This window comes from Arvicanthis niloticus, chromosome 3 (genome assembly GCF_011762505.2).
Source record: "Arvicanthis niloticus isolate mArvNil1 chromosome 3, mArvNil1.pat.X, whole genome shotgun sequence".
NCBI classification, from domain to species: domain Eukaryota; kingdom Metazoa; phylum Chordata; class Mammalia; order Rodentia; family Muridae; genus Arvicanthis; species Arvicanthis niloticus.
Window position 1 is genome coordinate 1,975,069 of NC_047660.1, and position 19,481 is coordinate 1,994,549.

Consider the following 19,481-nt stretch of genomic DNA (forward strand, 5'->3'; position numbering starts at 1 on the left):
GTCTCATATTTCAGTGTTGCTCATAGGTACCAAAGAAAACACTAAATTCATGAGAGCTGGTGAATTAGCTTGCCTATACTCAATGCTTCACTGGAAAACTCCGACACTGCGGTTGGTAAAGCCCGTGCCAAAGCCTACAGGCTTCAGAAATGAGACCATTTGGGGGGATAGAATGCACCAGTTTGGAGAGGAGCTAAGAAGAGATTGGGTGCCCAGAGAAAAGATGCAATTGTCAAGGGGAAGTTTAAGGACAAGAACATACAAGTCTTCGAAACAGTAAGATTGAGGAAGTCAAGAAACAGGCTTGCCAAAACCATATTGAAACAATTTATTTTATAGGATCCCCCTACATTTCCAGTATTAGTGAGCAGAGCCACTCTGAGAACACGGACTGTTCTTGGTGGCTCTTGCGGCGCTTATGAACACCGAGAAGGAGACGTAAAGCTAACACAAGTCTCTTTCGCCTAGGCATGTGGCACGAAACTAAAAGGAGGGGACGAGAGTACACAAAAGGAAGGCTGACTCCAGAGAAGTTTGCAATAAAGATTAACTGAAAAAAGGAAGTCCACAGCAATTAAAATCTCTACCCTGGCTTATTAGTATTCATGACCGAATGTCCAGTTCTCCTGTTTATCTTTCTCCCAGGATCAATATCCTAGCAGCGTGGGCCTGGGAGGAGCCCGAGTCCGGCCCTGCGTGAGTCTGACCTTTCGCGCCCTCCCTACAGGTCAGAGCATCTTCAGAACCACCGGCCAGCGCGGCATCCGCGCTCATTAAATCTACCATTCATAGACGTGCGGGGAGTGGTGGGATTGGGGAGGGGTGGGGGGGGCGACAGGCCAGAGAAATGGGGGCTGGAGACAGTGGACAGACAGAACTAGCCAACTCCAAAGGATTCAGGAAACCACACTAACCGCTGTGGGCCCACTGGGACCAGAGGACAAAACAAAGGAAAAAAAAAAAAAAAATCCAGTGCAGTATGCACCAGGGCTGCCTGCATCCAGAAGCTGGCTCTGCTCTAGGGCAGCGGTTTTGTTGGCACCGGCAACAGGTTTTGGATTTTTACTGGAAAGTAGCAGTAAAAGCCCTTTGCTCCCATCAAAGGGAACTCAATGCCCACTTGCAGTTGTACCGGGTCAGGAGTGTTCCAGACCTCTCCAGGCCTTGGAGAAACAGCTCAGAGAGAAGCTTGTAGACACTTCAACTACTACGGTTATCTCTGCGGCTGTTAACTTCATTTCCAACCCCATCTGCCTCCTTCTCTAGAGACGCTGCTCCATTCTGCTCCCCAAGGCCACTGATTTAGCATCTTGGGGTTGGGGGAATTGGGAGCGAGGGAAGAAGAGATTAAGGCAAGGGTTATGGGGTGGGGTACATAGTCCTTCGCCCCATAACAGATAGAGGAAAAACTACTCCCTGTCCTTCCCACACACATACACACCAGGAGAGTAGAGAGCGCAGCAGGTGGGTAGGGCAATCTAGCCCATCACAGCCCCTCGTAATCGACCTAGGGATGCCAACTGCAGGTAGTCCCCCATCACCCATCCCCATTTCCCCAACCCACCCACCCCGCCTCTGTTCCCATCTCAACCGAAGAGTCTGTAGATTCAAGAAATGGGCCTCACCTATAAGGCCAGGCAGTGGCCCCTCCAAGGACAATAATGGTGGGGGGTGAACACCCGCTTACTGGTCTTGTGCCACCCACGCACATCTCTGCAGCCTCAGGTCCTTCCCACCCGCGAGTGAACCGGTGGTGGAGAGATTCGGAAGCCACAGGAGGTGAGCATATGAGTGGAGCATGTGTATTGGCATGGGAGTGCGAACGGCGTGTCTGTGTGGGTGAGCAGCGTAGTAAAGGGACTCCCGCGAAGCCTGCCTGAAGGCTGCATTAAGCCAGGTGGGGCTGGAGGGATGCTGGACCAAAATAGGGAAAAAAGAGGAAAGGAGAAGGAGAGGCCAAGTGTTACCTCTTCAAAAGCCTCTCTGCTCTGAAAACAAAAGGAAAGTAGGGTGGGGGCATGCTTAGTGACCCCAGAACCCAAAGTTAGCATCTTGCATCTTGTAGAGGCAGCGGCTGGAGGAGGACCCTGGCCGGGAGTTCCCCTGCCAGAGGTTTCCGCAGAGGCCATTCAGAGGCGACAAGGGCCCTTTTGCCCCTAGTGACCCCCAGCCTTGACCATGAACTCCCACACTTGGATTGGGCTGCCCCATAGTCAGCTTTACAGGTGGTCTCATTTGTTACATCCTACCCTCATCATGACTACTTCATCTCCTCCTGGAACCAGCGGGATGGGTTAAGGCTTTCTGATACTTGGCCACCTGATCTAGTCTGGAAAGATCTAGATCCCCTCCCCGCCCCCCAAATAAAAGGCCCAGTAACTATCAGTGGAGGTGGAGGTGGGGAAGGGGGGGGAAGGGAAGGAGAATGACATTTCTATGGTCTTAGTTCTGAGCTGCTGGTTAAAAATAGAAACCTTTCATTTTGACTTGTCTGCTGAGGTACTCATGAATGTGGAGCTGCAAATTTCTGGGGCATCAGATTATAATCAACCCACAAGTATTTATTGAACCTTGCTTGGATCCTGAGAGGAGCTATCCATGCACGTTCCTGTTTCAACATTTTTAAAAATCAAAACACTTATTGTAAAGTTCAACCAATTCTTGGTGAGGTGTTATTCTGAGGCCTTTATTTCTTAACCTTTGGAAGTGGGCCTAATGTCCCTGGATTTGTTTCTGTGACATAATTTAGGCGGTAGCAGGATCTGAGTCTCTGTTGCATACTTGGTAAATCTCTGCATGTCTCTAGCCTCCTATGCCACCGATGAACTCAACAGTACTAAGACACACTTCCCCTAGATCCACTAACCTAAGCAAGATCACGTTGGATGGCCCAGGCCTTCTAGCCTAATGCAGCGATGCTGGCACATAGCACAGAGTCCTGGAGAAACCCGAGCCCCCGGTCCAGCCTGTGATCTGCCCTTGATCTCAGGGTTTTGTGCGGAAGAAAAAAAAAAAAAAAAAAAAAAAAAAAAACACTTGAGACTGAAAACATCCGTCTGAAAAAGAGACAAAGGGGATAGGGGGTGGGGTGGAGGAAGAGCCAAGGTGCCAGCAGAGGGGAGAGGAAAGGGGCCCCGGGCAGCTAGAGATGGTGTGCGGGTACCAGGGTGGCATTTTCTCTACTGGAGTCCCGCAGTGTCCCGATTGTAGCTGCCTCCCCTCGCCCTTGCCGCTAGCAGAACTCACAGGGCCTCTGAGCTGGGAATAACCTCCTCCCTGCCGGGGACTTCGGAGGACATCACTGAACTGGGAGAAGCTGATACCCATGCCTGTTATCCTTGTGGCCATTAATAATGCAGCGAGGATCACGATAATTAATAATAATAATGATGGGCCTCCCGAGGGAACTCCAGCTGCCTCCGGATAAAGCGAATCTCGTGGTGAGAGGGACTTATTCGGTGGTGAATGGAGTTGAGCGCGAAGGGAGCAGACTTCTGCTCACTGAAGTTCAAGTTGACAGCGGTGGCAAGCAGAGACGACCAGTCCTCCCGACGCCGCAGCGACCCACAGCGCAGCTCTTGGGCCCTGAGGGAGGCCAGGACCAGCTTCAGCTATGAGGTTCTGAAGTCAAGGCAAAGGCAGGTTAGCATTCAGGCCTATTATGAGTTGGGGTGAGGGGGAGGGAGGTAGGGCTTGGACATCTTCAATCTCCCACCCACCCCCACTCCCAACACCATCACTGCCAGGCTCTCGGGCTCAGGCGCCAAACTGCTGCACCCTTTAAGAACAGCGATTCTGGCATCTGCAAACTTCGGTACTCTTCACACGTATGCTCTTCTCCCTCTTCTCTTTTCGCCTCCGGAAATTCGGAGGGCTAAGAGAAAAGTCAAACAGAGAAACTGGACCAAACTGTCGGGTGGATGACTCCTGTGGACAACGCTTAAAGGCGAGAGGGGCTGCTAGGAGCTATTTTACTAAAAAGCCTTTCCCAGGGGCTCCATCGGTCCTAGGGTGGAATAGGAAAGCTCTTTTCGGCGTTGGTCTTCCTAGCCCAAACCCCCTACATGTTGTATTTTTCTGCAGAAAACTAACAACGGCGCCATAGACTTAGAGCGAGCTCCCCAACAGATTTAAAAAGCAATTGCCCTACCTTGACCCTGTGGGGCGTCTATTTTTTGCTCCCATGCTTCCACAAACAAGAAGGCCTCAAGGCCTTAAGTTGATGTTGAAGTTGTCCCTCTGAATCATTTTTTAAAAAGATTTGTAGTATCTCAAAACTATATTTTCCAGCCCCACAACGAAAAGGTTAAAAACATTTGAGTAGGACCAGTTTCTTCTTGCCCACCAAATGAATATTCAATCTCTTTTGCCTGCTCCCCCAGGGGTAAGGGGCTCGGCAAAAACCCTAAACGATTTTTCTCACAGCTTATAGTGTATTCAATGAATTCTCCCAAGGCTCAGTAACATATGCCAATTATTCTAATAATTTTGCTTAATATTATTAGGGGTTATAAATTTGATTTTAATAGAGGGTTGATTGCTTCCGAAACTGGCGCTTAGGCAGCTCGCGGGCCGCTGGGGAGGGCGAGCCTGGCACTTGTCACCCGGAGAGTATCACAAGCAGGCACATACAACACAGGCTCAGGCTGGATGGAGTGTGCTTCCTTCTCTGGCCACTGAACAGGTAGCTTGGCCTGCGGGAGGTGAGTGTTGACCCTTTCCCAAACATCCCTCGGGCCTGGCCCTGTGGCTCAGCCCGGGGCTAAAAGAAAGTAGCAAAAGACACTACCGTCTCCGATCTGTTTGCAACTTAGCAAGCCCTGGGCCGCCCCGTGGAACAGCTGGAGCCTCTGAAGCTGGCCGGGTCTTCTCCCTCCCCTGGGAGCAGCTCCCCCAAAGCTCAGGGCCTCTGGGAGCTACAGGAACACCCAATGGGAGGGAGATCTTGATAGTTCAGGAACTGAAAAATAATTTTCCCCATCTCTATCCTTTTATTACTAAAATTATTTTTGCTTTCTTTTCAGCATCTTGTTTGAGAACTCACACCAACTCCTGTGGGGGCAGGGCAGCATGGTGGCAAAGGTTCTAGAAAACTCGGTACTCCTATCCACTAACACCTGACAACATTATTCTCTATTTTATTTTGCTGCGTTCTTACCTTTAGAGTAGATGTACCCCTATCTATGATGAAAAAAAAAAAAAAAACATATCCTATATTACTTTCTCTTGAGCACCACTGCAGAGCTGCTCAAGATAAACAGGATTTATTGAGCAAGCTCTGCTTAAAATATCAAGGAAAAAAAAAAAAAAAAAAAAAAAAAAAAAAAAACGAGCCCCTTTAAACTATAATCACTGGGCCAAGTTCAAAAACAAAGTACTCAGCTCAGTTTTAAACGTGCAATTAAAAATAACTGTACCTCAGCTTTTCAGAGGGAGGGAGAGAGGAAGGGGGCAGGGTAGGGAAAGAAAACAAAGAATAAGGAAATGTTTAGTGCTCTTAAAGCCAGCCCAAATAGCTGAAAGAAAGAAAGGCATTCCCTTGGATAATGGAGCCATTAGACACTCTGAAGGTTCCTGCCGCCATTCCTCACAGGGGCTTTCCAAAAATTTAATTCATCCTCAGCTACCAAACAAAAGGATGTAGAAAATAATTTTGAGACTTTCTACCAAAGGGGCAGTTTGGTCCATTCTCTATGCATAAATAGACCTTCCTCCAAAGAATGCAAGGTGGCACTTCCTCTCACATTCCCAATCCATACCCATGTCATGCCTTGAGCTGACTCCCTCCCACTCTCAATAACTCTGCTAGGGGGAAAAAAGTATGTTCATGCAGTTTCAACACATTTTATTATATTTCTGTATGCATTACTCTCAAAACATCACAAGAAATGATCAAACCACTTAAAACCTTCAAATAAAAAATCTGAAAGAGTTTATGCCCACAATTGTACATATTTATAGTTAAGAAACATTCTTTATAAATATTGTTTCCTCTGTAGCAAGTTAATACCATAATTTAATTACAAATGGATAAATATGGCAACGGATATTTACAGAAGGGTGTTATTTCGGAAAAAGCTAACGGCACAACGTTTACTCCCACCCCACCCCACCCCCAATCTTTCATACAAGAACTAACAAATCGAACTCGCAAAAGCACTGAAACATCACATGTAAACCCAGCTAACAGAAAAAATACATTCACAAGCGTTGGTGGTGGTGGTGGTGTGTGCTATAGGTTGGTATGTTGAAGAAACAGAAGGGAGACTTTGGCACGGCTCATATTTTCCAGTCTATAGTCGCATGAAGTTTACAATCAAGTTGCCTCATTTAAAAGGAACACAATATTTAATACCACAATACAAAATAAATCATTTTCTTCCACATTACTAAAAAAAGAAAAAAGAAAGAAAGAAACCGGGTAAACTCAAAGAAAAAAGAAAAGGCCGGGGAAGGGGAATGGGAGAAAGGCGGGAAGGAACGCAATCCGGAGTTTACAAATGGACAAACTTCTATCCACCAATAAGCCATTAAAATCACCGTGGAAAAGGAAGGAGTCCGCTATGTACAGTTTGTCAAAAAGACTGGGAAGCATGTGGGAAGGAAAGTGGGTTGAACGGTTGCTAGGGAAGTTTGGCTCGATATTTTTGTGGAGTTTACTTTCTTAATTTTTTTTTATGTTTTCAGCTTCAGAGATACAGAGAGATTTTGCTTTTCATGCCTAGATTGTTTTCTTTAAAAAAAAAAAAAGAACTTTAAAAAATCCTTCTGCTGATAAAATCTTTGTTTCTCACCATAAAAATCAGATTCATAATTTTAATAAGACGATCCTAAGGTGCCCTCAGTGGGTTTTTTGGGAGGGCGACGGTGGATAAGGAAACAGGGAATGGGAGAAAGGCCTGGCCCCTCACACGTACCATTCATTGAAGTTGGAGGAGAGGCCGCTATGGCCTCCGGCTGTCCCGCTGCCCCCGCCAGAGCTGCCGCCGCCCCCGCCGCCCGCCCCGCCGCCGCCCCCGCCGCTGCCGGCCGCCGAGCCCCCTCCGGAGCCGCTGCTGCCAGAACCCGCGCCTCGGTGCACTGCGGACACCGCGGCTGCCGCTGCCGCAGCCGCTGCTGCTGCTGCCGCCGCTGCTGGGGACAGGTTGGAGCTGCTTTGTGGCTCTGCGCTGGGGGACACCAACCCCGGGGGTGTGGACGACTCGTAGCCAGAGCTGGCAGCCGGGGAGGACTCGGAGCCCTGAGGGGAGGACTCATGGACCTGAAAGACAAAAGCCGGGAGTGGGGACCAGAGGGGACTGGGTGTGAGTGCAGCTGCTGTGAGGCCGGGTCCCCGAGCGGAGAGCACCCCAAGAGTGTCCCTCGGCCCCTGGGGACCCTCCCAGGCCCGCTGGGAGCTGATGCTCCAGGTCGGCCTAGCCCTCCCGGCTACTGCAGTGGTACCTTCATGTGCTTCCGCAACGAGCTGGGGTGCGTGTAGGACTTGTCACACATCTTGCAGAGATAGGGCTTATCTGAGGTGTGGACGTGCATGTGCTTCTTCCTGTCGCTGCTGTTGGCGAAGCGCCGGTCACAACCCTCGAACTCACACTGGAAAGGCTTCTCCCCTGTGGATTGCAAACAGGGTGCTTGCTATGGGACACCAAGGACCCCAAAGTCCTCACCAAGGCTGCCAGGGCACAGAGTAAAGGGCAAAGAGCTGAGTCTCTGAAACAGGTTGGATACCCCTACGAAGAACCAACAGATTCTATCGTTTATTTCATAATTATGAAAATAAACTTCCCTTCACACTGACACACATCTCCTTAAATTTCTAAGGAATTTCGGGGTGCCCCCAACCCTGTTCTCCTTTCTACAGAGCTTTTTGGATTCCCAGCTTCCTAACAAGTTGGTCTAGCCATGGAGAAGCTGTTATTTTGACAAAATATTTGGGGCATTATCAAAATCACACAGGCGGCTGGGCTGCTGTCGCTTCCTCTTTGGGGCCAGTTAGGCAATCATATTTGGAGATGCTGCGAGCTGTTTGGAGACTGGAATATGGAGATTGATTGAGCCAGTACTTATCATCCAAAAACTCTGCAAATTGAGTTAATCATAATCCTAGTATAATCGCCAGTTTTGTTTTTTTTTTTTTAAATAGGGATGGAGGAAGTAAACATGAGCGATAAGGTAGTCTTTTAATGATTGTACCTCTCAGCAAAGGGGTTAGGGGTTGGATTCAGGAAAACCTTTCAAAACCTCCCTGTTTAATTTTCTGGCGGTTCCTACATCCTGTTGCCAGGATTCCAAATGCTTGGAGTCATTTAGAGGTGTGAGAACTCAAACGTCGTTCCACTTGGAAAGGGAACCAGTTAACGTTAAATTCCATTAGCACCTAAACTGTTTTTTAAAGACAAGCGCTCAGACACAGGGCATTTCATGCAAATAAATTTCTCAAATTTTAAACCTTGTTAAAAGCTTGTCTCGCACCTCGGCTCCCTCCCTTCCCAAAAGAGAACAATAGGCCGCTGGCTCATCCCGACTTCGGAGTAAATATTGACGAGGGAAGTTGCTAAAACATTTGGCTTTCTTTTAGGAAATCGTCTTTTGCGATTTTGGCTGAGACCTGGTTGAAGATGAATAATCTGAGGCGAGAGGCTCCTTCTTTTGCGTCTCTCTTTTTTCACGATCACCCTGCGGGGCGGTACTGCCTGGGGCTCTGGTTGGCCCAGGCGAGGGTCGAAGTTGGTAATCACAAACCCTCTGGTGCCCATTAGAGAATTTCACAAACTGCTGACAAACCACCGTCAGTCCCCTGCGACCCACCCCAAGATGGGCTTTAAAAACACTTTTTAAATGAGAACCGCTTTACAGCTCCGGCTCACACCAGATTCATTTAATGGGAAACAGTCCCGAGAAGGGCGTTTGGACCCTGTGTAAAAGAAATGGGAAAACACGAGCCTCTGAAAAACAGATAATCCACTCAGGGTAGAAAAGCTCACTCAGACAAGCTAGCAAAATCCTGGCTAGGCTCGCTTCCCGGACATGGAGCTAGAGCCGAATTGTTTTATTTTGTGCGCTCTGTTTAGAATGGAAATTATTCAGCAGGACGGGCGGGTGGGGGGGGGGTAGCAACCGCATCACTCCAAGCATATATTTGGTATTACGCTGATCATTTAAAAGTTCAATTTCCGCACATGGAAAAAGTTCTGTCCAGTAATACTCTTACCATCCTCCAACAAAAACAAGCCCTGGCTGTCCTGCACTCTTCCATTCCAGAACACACACACACACACACACACACTCAGTCTGTGCATTTATTTCTCCTCGAGGTGCCTCTTCCCACTGCGGACCCACGATTACCTGTGTGAGTTCTTTTGTGGATCTTGAGGTTCTCGGAGCGTGCGAAGACCTTGCCACAGCCCGGAAAAGGACAGGGGAAGGGTTTCTCGCCCGTGTGCACGCGGATATGATTGACCAGTTTGTATTTGGCCTTAAAGGGTTTGCCCTCGCGTGGACACTCCTCCCAGAAGCAGACATGGTTGCTCTGTTCTGGGCCGCCGACGTGCTCCACAGAGACGTGGGTAACCAGCTCGTGCATGGTGCTGAAAGTTTTGTTGCAGCTTTTCTTGGGATTGCTTAGCTGCTCCGGGTCGATCCACTTGCAGATGAGCTCTTGCTTGATGCACTGCTGCCGCATGTAGCGGAAAAAGGCACCAGGGTGGTGATGGTGGTGGTGGTGGTGGGCTGCGGCCGCTGCCATGTTCATCCCCATGTTCATATTCATAGGGCCGTACTGGTTGTGGAGCTGCGCTGCCGAGTAGGGGTCGGTCCGCGGGCTGGCCACTTGGCGGTATTGCTCTGAGCGCCCGAACACCTCTCCGGGCAGCCCTAGGCGCATTTGCCCATTGAGCACGTTCTGCGAGGCGTGCGGCCCGTGCTGCTCCGGGAGGCCGGGGAAGAGAAGGTGGCCCTGCGCGTCCGAGTGCGCGTGGTGCAGGCCGCCGGCGCCGGGTCCGAAGAGCCCGTGCTGGCCGCCTCCCGGAGCCGAGTCCCCGAAGCCCCGGCTGCGGAACAGGAAGTCCCGGGTGGAATTAAAGGGAGGCCCCGAATAGGAGCCAACGTGCGCGGCGTGGGGCCCTAGAGCCGCGGCTGCAGCGGCCGCCGCAGCCGAACCCGGGTAGGCGCCCGGACCTTGCGACGTGAATGCCGAACTCTGACCAGGAGACAGTTCGTGTGCCCCGGGATTGAGCTTGAAGGCGCCCATGTGCGCCGCGGCCGAGTCCACGAAACCGTTCTGAGCCGCAGCCAGGCTCAGCTCGCGGTCCTGCATCTCTGCCGCCGCAGCCGCCGCTGCCGCGGCCGAGTGGTGATGGTGGCGCGCGAAGCTGCCCACCCCGATGGCCGGGAACTGCGGTCCCGCGTCCAGAAGCATGGCCAGCGCGCCCGGCCGCCCCGCCGGCCCCGGTGAACCCCGCTGCCTGGATTTCCTCTTCGGATCGGCGAGGCGCGTCCTCCGGACGCCTGGCTCGGTGAACCGGCGGTGGAAACACTGGCTACTGCAGTCTCGGGAGCCGGGCTGCTGCGCCCGCCGCAGCCGCCTGTATCTGCCTCAGCCGGCCGGGCACGGAGCGAAGGCGCGGAGAGGAAGAGGAGGCGGCGACGGCGGAGGAGGCGCGGGAGGAGGAGGAGGTGGAGGAGGAGAAGAGTCCAAAGCCAGGCGGAGAACCAAAGTGTATTAAAGGAGCTGCGGCGGGGGCGGGCGGGCAGGGCAGGGGAGGGCGGGCGGGAGGAGGGAGCGGAGGGAGGTGTGGGGAGCAGAGGAGAGGGGGGCCGCCGGAGGGCGAGCTCAGCGCCGCGGCCCCCACCCCTGCGCGCCCCCGCGCGCGCACGCACGCACGCACTCACTCGCTAGCTGCCTTGCACTGCCGGCGGACCAGGAGCCTGGCTGAGATCAGCGGCATCCGCCGAATGAAGTCAAAGCGGCTGCGGGGCCACAGTGCCCTAGGGCAGTTGGCTGTGCGCACACAGGCAGGCAGGGAGCGGACAGCAGCAAGCTCCGCCAGCCCCAGAGCCTGGCGCACCCGCCGCTCCACCTGATCTCCGCAGGGGCGCTGGGCAGCCTGGAGGAGGAGGCTGTGAGTCCAGTCCACGGCGCGCTCGGGTGGCCGCTCCCTCCCCCGAGGCCTGGCTCGCGCCGCCCAGAGCGCTGCGGGTATTGTTCGGCCTCGCGGCTGCTGCGGGGCTTTAGCCCTCCTGGCCCTCCGAGCTTGGCATTGGCGACGCCCGGAGTAGTAAACTTGCAGCGGCCACGAATTCCCCCAGATGAAGGAAACGGGCGCGTCGTTCCCTCTTTCTTTAAGTTGGGCTGGAGGAGGAGGGAGGGGAGGAGCAGGGGAGGGGGACTGTGGGAGGGGAGAAGGCGAGAAGGGGGAGGGGAGCAGGGTGAGGCTAGTCTGAAAAACAATAACAACAATAAAAAAGTGTTCTCTGGTTCTCCCCCTTTCTCCAGTCGATCCACTCAGGGCGCTAGTCCGGGAGTGAGTGCTCGCACCAGCGAGGACAGAGCGAAGTCCTCGGCACAAGCAAATGCTAGGAAGCCAACGCGAGTTCCTCCTCCCTCGCGGCAGCAGTGGGTAGCCTTCGCCACCGCCTCTGTTTATTTCGGTGGGCGCTGAGGCCGCGGCAGCAGCCTTTTTTTTTTTTTTTTTTCTTATTTATTTTTTGTCCCCCTTCTTTTCCTTTCCCCTCCTCTGCGTACCCACCAGGCCTCTCGCCCGGGCATCTCTCCCTCCTTACCCAAAGCTCGGCCTCCTGGTCACACCGCCCCTTTAACAGCGACTCCCGCCCATCCCGCCCTCCAGAAACCGCTATTGGCCATCATGGCCTCGTCAATCCTGCGCCCCCGCCCTGCGCCCAGTCCGCCCCACCTTCCCTGAGCCCCTCTAGGTCTGTGCAGCTGCAGCAGCCGCCGAACGCACCCACAAGCTGGGCCTGACAGCCTGCAGCTTTCGTTCGCGCTTCTGGGCCTGTGGCTCCCGGCCCCAGCCGGCTAATTCAGGAGTCCAGCTGCTAGCTTAACGTGGTCCTAGGTCTATGGGTCTTGTCCCCTTCCTCCCGATCCTGGCCTGAAGCGGTATAGAACTCTGCTCCGGTATACTTTGTCAGAGGCCACCAACTCCCCAGAGATTGCATCCACTACCTAACCACACCGAAAAACCCGGGAACCCTAGCCCAAAGCACCCTTGGCTCTACAGTCACCAAGCCCGAGACACTAAGGGAGAGAAGAGACTTTTCCTGACGAGGACAGGTCTCTCTCGCCCGGTCTGCACAGAAACTCTGCTTTCCGGGTCCTCACCTTGACCAATTTGTTTTGAGGCGTTAAAACCTAGATGAAGGACGACGAACACAGATAGTCAAACTTACGACTTCTTTCCACTCCCTGGACATTCGTCTATACACTGTACTCACCCCAGGCAGTGGTCTCTACCTGCCCCTGGGCGCACTTAGCTCCCCCCTCGCCCCTGCCCCCGCCCCTCATGTTCAGCTCAGATTACAGGAGTAAACCCTAGGCAGCAGCCCCTGAGGGGCAGTTTAGCAGTCATTTAAAGACAGTGTCTCCCTCCGGGTAGATACCTCCTGACCCTGTCCACAGCCACATTGGGTTAGAAAGTGGAATGCCCAGAATTAAGCAAGGTTTAGGCCTTAATTTGGCTGTTGCCATATCAGAATCGAGGCCTCAGAATAGTAAACTGTGGGGCTTAAACCTTCACTCTTTGGTGAACCCACAGCAAAACTTCCCTAACGCCGCCCTCGAACCCAGGCTGGCTTGCCACCAAGAACGTGGCTGTCCCTTCGCCCTCAGACTGCGCTCAAGAGGTAATGGGAGAGGGAATTGCGGGCCTAGAGTCTGGGGAAGTGTAAAGGTTCAGCCTGTGGCCAGCGTCTTCCTTCACCTTTTGTAGGCCTGAGAACTGCTTTTGTTCATCAACCTATGGGAACTGAGATAAAATTCAAGCAAGAGAATAACAACGTACTTCGAAATTTATATTGAAATGAAATCACCAAAAACGCTGGAAGAATACTCTTGTTGAGGTTTGCTGCGATGAATGTGAGTTCCTGCCTGATCAAACAACCTCTCAAACCTTAGGTGGGTCTGGCTCAACTGTTGGAGCTGGCCTCGGCCCTTTTCTACCAAGGCTTCCTCTGCTTCCTCCGTATTCCCCATTCCCCGACAAGGGGGAGGGGAGAAATGACCACAAGAAAAAGCCATCTTGTCCGAAATCATGAGCTTTCCTGGAAGCTGGAGGGAGGAAACGGTCCTTTTTCCTCCCATACCCCTACCTCAAAGGGCAGAAGCTACACTGGCCTGCTAGACAGCAGGGGGGCGGGGGGGGGGGAGGAAGGGGAAGAGATGGAGACTAAGCAGAAATGCTTCAATCCATTTATTTTAAAAGCCTGCCCAATTCAGTCTTTCACATTTGCTTGCCTGATTTAGCAGTTTATACTGAAAAGTGCATGTATTGGTTTGCTCTAAAAATACTACCACTCCCAATTTTTTTAACCTAAGATTGGTTGTGAGAATAACAGCCTTGCTCACCCAAAGACCTTATTTCCTTCTTTCAAGCCCCCATACTTGCAGGTTTTCCTCCTCTACCACTTCCTCACCCCTCCCCACTCTTCCTTTCCTCTCCTTTTTGACCTATTCTCTCCTTTCGCTTTGATTTCTTCTTTGCTGTGCCCGCAATTCAGGATGGCGCGGCTGGGCGCTTGCTCGCGCTGGATTCGAGGGCCGAGCGGTAGGGCAGATGCCTTAATTCCCGCCGGAGAGCTCGCAGGCTGGGCCCTCCTGGCTATTCTTTCCCAGCTCCAGTTCTCCTCTCACTGCAGGAAACAGAGGAGCTGAGCCAAGTTCAAAGTCACGTCTCGGTCCCCTCTTTCAGAAGTGTTTTATTTCTCTGCAAACCAGAAAAAAAAAAAAAAAAAAAAAAAAAGCCTTTTCCTTCTTGACAGTATTTTTTTTTAAGGAAGAAGAGGAAAAAGCGAAAGGGCAAGAACAAGTGTGTGTGTGTGTGTGTGTGTGTGTGTGTGTGTGTGTGTGCGCGCGCGCGCGCACACACACACACACACACACACACACGCTTTCGAGAGCGCGCAAAGGCTTTCAGAACTATTGCCTCAAAAGTAGTCTCAGGTTCCTTAGCAGAAGGAAGGAAGGAAGAAAGGAAGGAAGGAAGGAAGGAAGGAAGGAAGGAAGGAAGGAAGGGAGGGAGGGAAGGCAGGCAGACACTGTGAGCGAATTTATTTTTTCAACAGGTTTCTAGAAAGGCTGCTCTGTGGTGGAGTCAACCAAACCGGTAGTGTCAACACTTCGAAGCACTGTTCTTTCTTTGTTAAGTTTCCCCAAATTGTTCTTTTCAAACAGGGGCAAAACCTGCACTGGGCAAAACCTCAGCTTGTGGCTGAGAAGGATATCCACCACAGGGCTCCTGGCAAGGGTGCCGGGAAAGGCGAGTGAAGAGAGCCAACGCTTGATCAAAAATTCGAGGTGTGTTTACAAAAAGAAAAATAGGAGATGAGGAGAAGCAAATCCCACAAGCATCCCAGCATCACGAACAGCTCCTTTTGAATGGTGTCTGCTGTGATCTCTTATAGCATGATGTGCACATACATACAGAAGAATAAATGCATTGCATTTCACCCACCGTGTTCTCATACACAAAAGTATACATTGTGGGATAGGAGATGCCAAACACAAACAACTCGGCCATCCACTGAATGTGTTATTGTGACTCTTGGCCCCAGTATCATTCCCATTTTTCCCCCTTAAAGAAAGGTATAAAAATGGGAGAGAGAAGCTGTGAGGGAAAAGTATGTAACACATTGTAGCTTAGGCCAAAATAATAATTAACATAATAATAATTTCCTTTTCTACCACCACCATCTATATCATGGAGTCAAAATCCAACAAGACAACCAACAGGATATTAAGTTGAAGGTTACTTTTGATTCTGCTTTCTCAGCTATTACTGAGTTGATTGACCCCTGACACATGAGAGTCCACATGTGTACTCTGGGAAGCTCCCTCTATAAAACCCACCTAGAACAAAAGCCTGTTGTCATGACTTTAGAAAGATATAATGTAGAAGAAGAGGAAGTTGTGAAAATCCTAGCCAAAGCTATAACTGTTAAATAACATTAGGAAGGAGGGTATGAGTGAAGATCTCATAAGATAAATCTCTCCCATGGCTTTCTTTTCTATTTATAATTAAACTCTGTAGTTGAGCTAATTAAAAAAAACTTAATATAAAATATGTTCCCACCAGTAGTTTATTGACAGGGATGCAAATACTTTTGTACTTGTCAGAAAGGGGATGAAGAAGGTGGAAGAACCCAGCCCACCCCAACCCCCAATTGGGTGACAGAAATTGTGGTTTTGGAAAAAGAAGAGAACTAATTGTTCTTGCTCATCTCCTCTTTTTTGATAGGAATGTTTCCAATGCTGTAAAACAACAAAAATCAAACAGCCAAAACATCAAAAAACAAAACAAAGAAAACACAAAAAAACAGCCCTTCCCCCCCCCCCCCCCCAAAAAAAAACCTCAGGAGGCTCTAGCTTACAGGAACAAAAATGTATGTAATTATTTCAAAGATTGTTATCCTTTGGGCTTGTGGGCAAACCCGGGGATTGAATACTGTCGACAAAGGAGCAGCTTTCCAATAAAGTGCAGTATTATTGCAGTAGACTTTGTAATACAATTTATGCTGTCATTCATAAATAACAATGCCATATGTCAACCATATTGCTTACACAAGTAAAAGCATCAATGTGTCACTATTTGATTTATCTCAACAGCTTCTCTAAATATGAAGTGTAGATACTGACGGGGTTGTTTCATGAGGGGAAACAACATCCAAATTTTGAAATAAATAAATGGATTGAAGCTTCTACTTTCATTATTATCTGACTTCTTGATAGTCAAGGATGAGAGTCCACTTCAGGCCTAAAAAATAAAAATTAGGCTATTGTGTACCTTGACCATGTAAAACATTTTGTGACCTTCTGAGTATATTTTGGAACATATCAATGTGTTTCTCAAGAAATCTCCAATCAGAATGGTCAAATGAAGGTCAAAGCTTTTCTCAAACAACCTCTTCTCTAACTGTAAAAATAATTTTGAGCCAAATGGCAATGTTTGACCACAGGCAGATTTTACACAACTTATCTTTGGTACTGTAAGAGAGCTGATCTTTTTTTTTTTTTTTTTAATCTTCTTTCTTTTCTTTCTTTCTTCCTTCCTTCCTTCCTTCCTTTCTTTCTTTCTTTCTTTCTTAACAGCTTTTCTATGCAAACGTCAAGTGGATACAGGATTGGGCCAGTTTTTCACCTCCAAAGGACTGGGGGACACACACACCACCACCACTGCCACCACCACCACTGCCACCATCACCACTACCCCCAACCCAGCATTTTGGTCTCAGGAATAGAGTCGTGACTTTCTTCTGCCCATCCTCATCGTACCCTTGACTGTGTAACGGGGATGACAAAGAACATCTTTTTTGGCTACCCCTTGCACCACACGTGTCTGTAGACCTTGATGTTTCTGTCTGAGTTCAGGAGGAGTAGGAAAGAGGCAATCCTCAGAGAGATGCTGTGAATTGCCACTGGATGATTTTGAGCACCAAGGTCTCTGAGCCCAATCATAGCCCCCCATACCAGATTAATCTCGAGCGGCGAGGACGCCAGAATGAAGAATCTGGTCCCTGTCGGAAAAGGATGGGGCGGGCGTGGCCAGGAGAGTTGACTTTAGACTTTGCTGACTCCATCCAGACCTTGCCGTCTTGGAAGCCTAGTAACTGTGCTGTGGTAAAATCCCTGGAACCCACAGTCATCATCTCTTTCTGCCCCGATAGAGCTCCGCTAAAACGAAGATTTCCTGGTCCGTTTGTCTTTTTGGCTCCAGCTTGTAGAAAAATGTTGGTGGACTATCACTACCATCCTAGTGTTTCGCATCAATTTCCACCCTGAGTGGGTTAAGCACCCGTGGGGCACCCCACCTAGTTTCAACCGTCCTTCTCCATGAGTGCCCCGTTCGCCCTTGAACTCGTCTCTGGCTCAACCTGAAGGGCCTTAGACTTTACAAATCCGACCGGCACCCAGCCCTTCCGCAAAGAGGCCACCTCTCAGAAACCACGCGGGACTGGAGAGTCGTAAAGTAATTGCAAGGGCAATAAAAAAGGCATCTCGGTGGGTCTCCCCAGTTCCTTTCTTGTCCACCCCCCCCACGTCCCCCAAATGCGCCCCCCCCCCCGCCCGCCCGCCTGGAGAAACAATCAAACAAAGGCTCAAAAGCCAGGAAATGTCCAATTCACTTCCCTTAGAGTTTATTAATTGCTCACACCCATCGTAGGAAACTTGACTGTGTTAAGTGAGACTCGGAGGGCACCTGGAACTGGGAGACGCAGCCCTCCCTCCCGACAGCGGGAAGTCAGCCGCACAATCCTCAAGCGCCAAGTTCTGTGGCCTTTAGGAAGCTAAGCAGCAGCGGGGCTACCGGGTTCTGGACAGCTCTGGATTGTCTGTGCCTTCCACCTCCCCGAGCCTTTGTTTGTGGGGCTGGAAAGATGTTGGGGTTCCTAGAGCAAACGTGAGGTCTGTAAATTCACAGATCCCAAAGCTCTTGTTGCCTCCAGCACCGGTATTTCCAAGGTTTGCTCTGCCTTCATACAAGGGCCTCTAGAGCACAAAGTGCAGATTTGGGCATAGGATTGGGAAAGTGGCCCGGAAGATCAGTTCCACCATCAGAATAGGCTAGGTCCACAGAAAAGGACGGAATTTGCATGAATACATCTATCGCTCCCTGCCTTGGAAATCAGTACATTATTCTCTTCAACGCTCTGGAAAATGTTGTTGTTGTTGGTTGTTTTTTGTTTTTGTTTTTTAAGTGTGATCCAGTTATCGTGTCCTTAGAAAGTCGGGATTTAAGTGCGTTTCGGGTTGGCTCCCAAACAGCTGGAAAAAGAAACAGCGCACCTGGGGTCAGGCAGGTCATCACAATAACAAAAAGGGCGTCTACAAAATAAAAAGGCCTTTTATAAAGCAAGGCAATTCCGGAAATCCACAGTGAGCCTTCCTGATGACCAAGTAGCTAGGTCTATTCTCAGGTTTAATTGGCAGGCGGTTTATTGGCGCCTTATTGGTGGTGATTGAAATTTTGCTCCCCACTCTTTCTTTTAAGAATTAGCATCTCAAGTAGATTTACCTGAGTCAATTATCTTTTTAGGGTCTGGGTTTGGTCATAAATTTGAATATTCATTCAACTCACTTTGTAAATATTCCCTTTCTAGTCACCCACCCAAATCTCTGTTATTTTCTAAGAAAGTAATTTCTTTCTTTCTTTTCTTTCTTTTTAAGGTTCCCATAAAAAGAAATTGATTAGGGAGCTATATTTGAATTAAGACATATTAAATCGATGACAGATACATATCATGCTGTGTTTAACAAGAGTTGTACAAGGAGGCGGGTTCCAGATTCCACACAGCCCTGCTGAAGCATTATTCACATTTTTTACAGCCTTTCCTTCATGCCTCCACCCATTAAACCATTACATTTCAGCAATTCAATAAAACAAAGCAGTTATAATTTTGACAAAAAGCTATTTTGAAGGGGCCGAAGGTACCCATTTTATTGCACAATAAAATTGCTCAAACAGTCTATATTATAAACTAGGTTGCACTTATTTTCTTTATTCACTTTTTGGGTTTGGTTTGTTTTTGCTGATAACCTGCAGGAGTGAACTCAGAGCTGTCATTACTGCTAGTATGAATGTTCATTGCCAAGAGGTTGAAATAAAGGAAAATTATTTGAAATGTCCTTCAAGGAAAGGAAGACAGTGGAAATAATTCCCAATGTGACACTTCCTTTCTATACTGTCTATACAGATGGCACTGTGCTCCACCAACCTTTCCATGTTTGGCTCAAGATGTTTAAGTCTCCCAAATAAGTCATCAAAAAAATTCTCCTCCCCAAATATAGATGTGGATTTGATTACTGACACTGTGTGTGTGTATCTTTCTGTTTATGTATCTTTCTGCTTATGCCCTTTGCGTTTTCCCTAGATTTAAACTTCATTTACGTTAAAATAAAAAGGCATTTGGAATGTGATGGCATGATTGTCTTTGTTTGCGTGTCGGCTTTATAAGAGAAATGGCATTCCCAAGGTTCATAGGGAGGCTCCTTTCTGCAGATGGTTCACATGGATGTCAATGGTACTAGCAAATCAACTCCTTTGAAATAATACTTACTTCTTTTGAGGACTATGATCTGATGACAGCTTTGGGGGTGGTTGGTATTTACTCGTACTGCAAATGAATTAAGCTTAAATATGGTTTCTTTCTTTTCTACCCCGCCCCCACCTTCCATTCACTCCACCTCCAGGAATTTGTATGGGGTCACATTCGACTCCTATTGCTACTTCATAATTTAATTGAAGGTAGCAAAG

At 49.4% G+C, this 19,481-nt stretch overlaps 1 protein-coding gene and 1 long non-coding RNA gene across 5 annotated transcripts; one reads left to right on the forward strand and one right to left on the reverse strand.

Annotated features, from left to right (window-relative positions):
* Positions 1 to 5,828: 5,828 nt before the first annotated feature.
* On the reverse strand, positions 5,829 to 10,722 carry Zic2 (Zic family zinc finger 2). Its single transcript, XM_034498113.2, has 3 exons — positions 9,343 to 10,722; positions 7,444 to 7,607; positions 5,829 to 7,261 (listed from the first exon to the last, which is right to left on the reverse strand). The coding sequence occupies exons 1-3, from the start codon at positions 10,412 to 10,414 to the stop codon at positions 6,908 to 6,910; spliced, it is 1,590 nt and encodes a 529-aa protein (XP_034354004.1). The 5' UTR covers positions 10,415 to 10,722; the 3' UTR covers positions 5,829 to 6,907.
* Positions 10,723 to 11,402: 680 nt separating this feature from the next.
* Positions 11,403 to 17,081, forward strand: LOC143441648 (uncharacterized). 4 transcript variants are annotated; one of them, XR_013109204.1, is made up of 4 exons: positions 11,403 to 12,858; positions 12,945 to 13,129; positions 14,405 to 14,527; positions 16,319 to 17,081. It is a non-coding gene; the product is annotated as an uncharacterized LOC143441648 (long non-coding RNA). The 4 variants fall into 4 exon arrangements; XR_013109205.1 differs by lacking the exon at positions 16,319 to 17,081 and adding an exon at positions 15,468 to 15,563; XR_013109206.1 differs by lacking the exon at positions 16,319 to 17,081 and having other exon boundaries at positions 11,403 to 11,646; positions 12,771 to 12,858; positions 14,405 to 14,642.
* The last annotated feature ends 2,400 nt before the right edge of the window (positions 17,082 to 19,481 follow it).

Excerpts from the sequence above, each read along its gene's own strand:
- Zic2 (XM_034498113.2), bottom strand. The coding sequence starts at position 10,414 with ATGCTTCTGGACGCGGGACCGCAGTTCCCGGCCATCGGGGTGGGCAGC. Across the intron at positions 7,608-9,342 it reads CCACAAAAGAACTCACACAG|GGGAGAAGCCTTTCCAGTGT; the intron begins GTAATCGTGGGT and ends TGCAATCCACAG. Across the intron at positions 7,262-7,443 it reads CGTTGCGGAAGCACATGAAG|GTCCATGAGTCCTCCCCTCA; the intron begins GTACCACTGCAG and ends TTTGTCTTTCAG.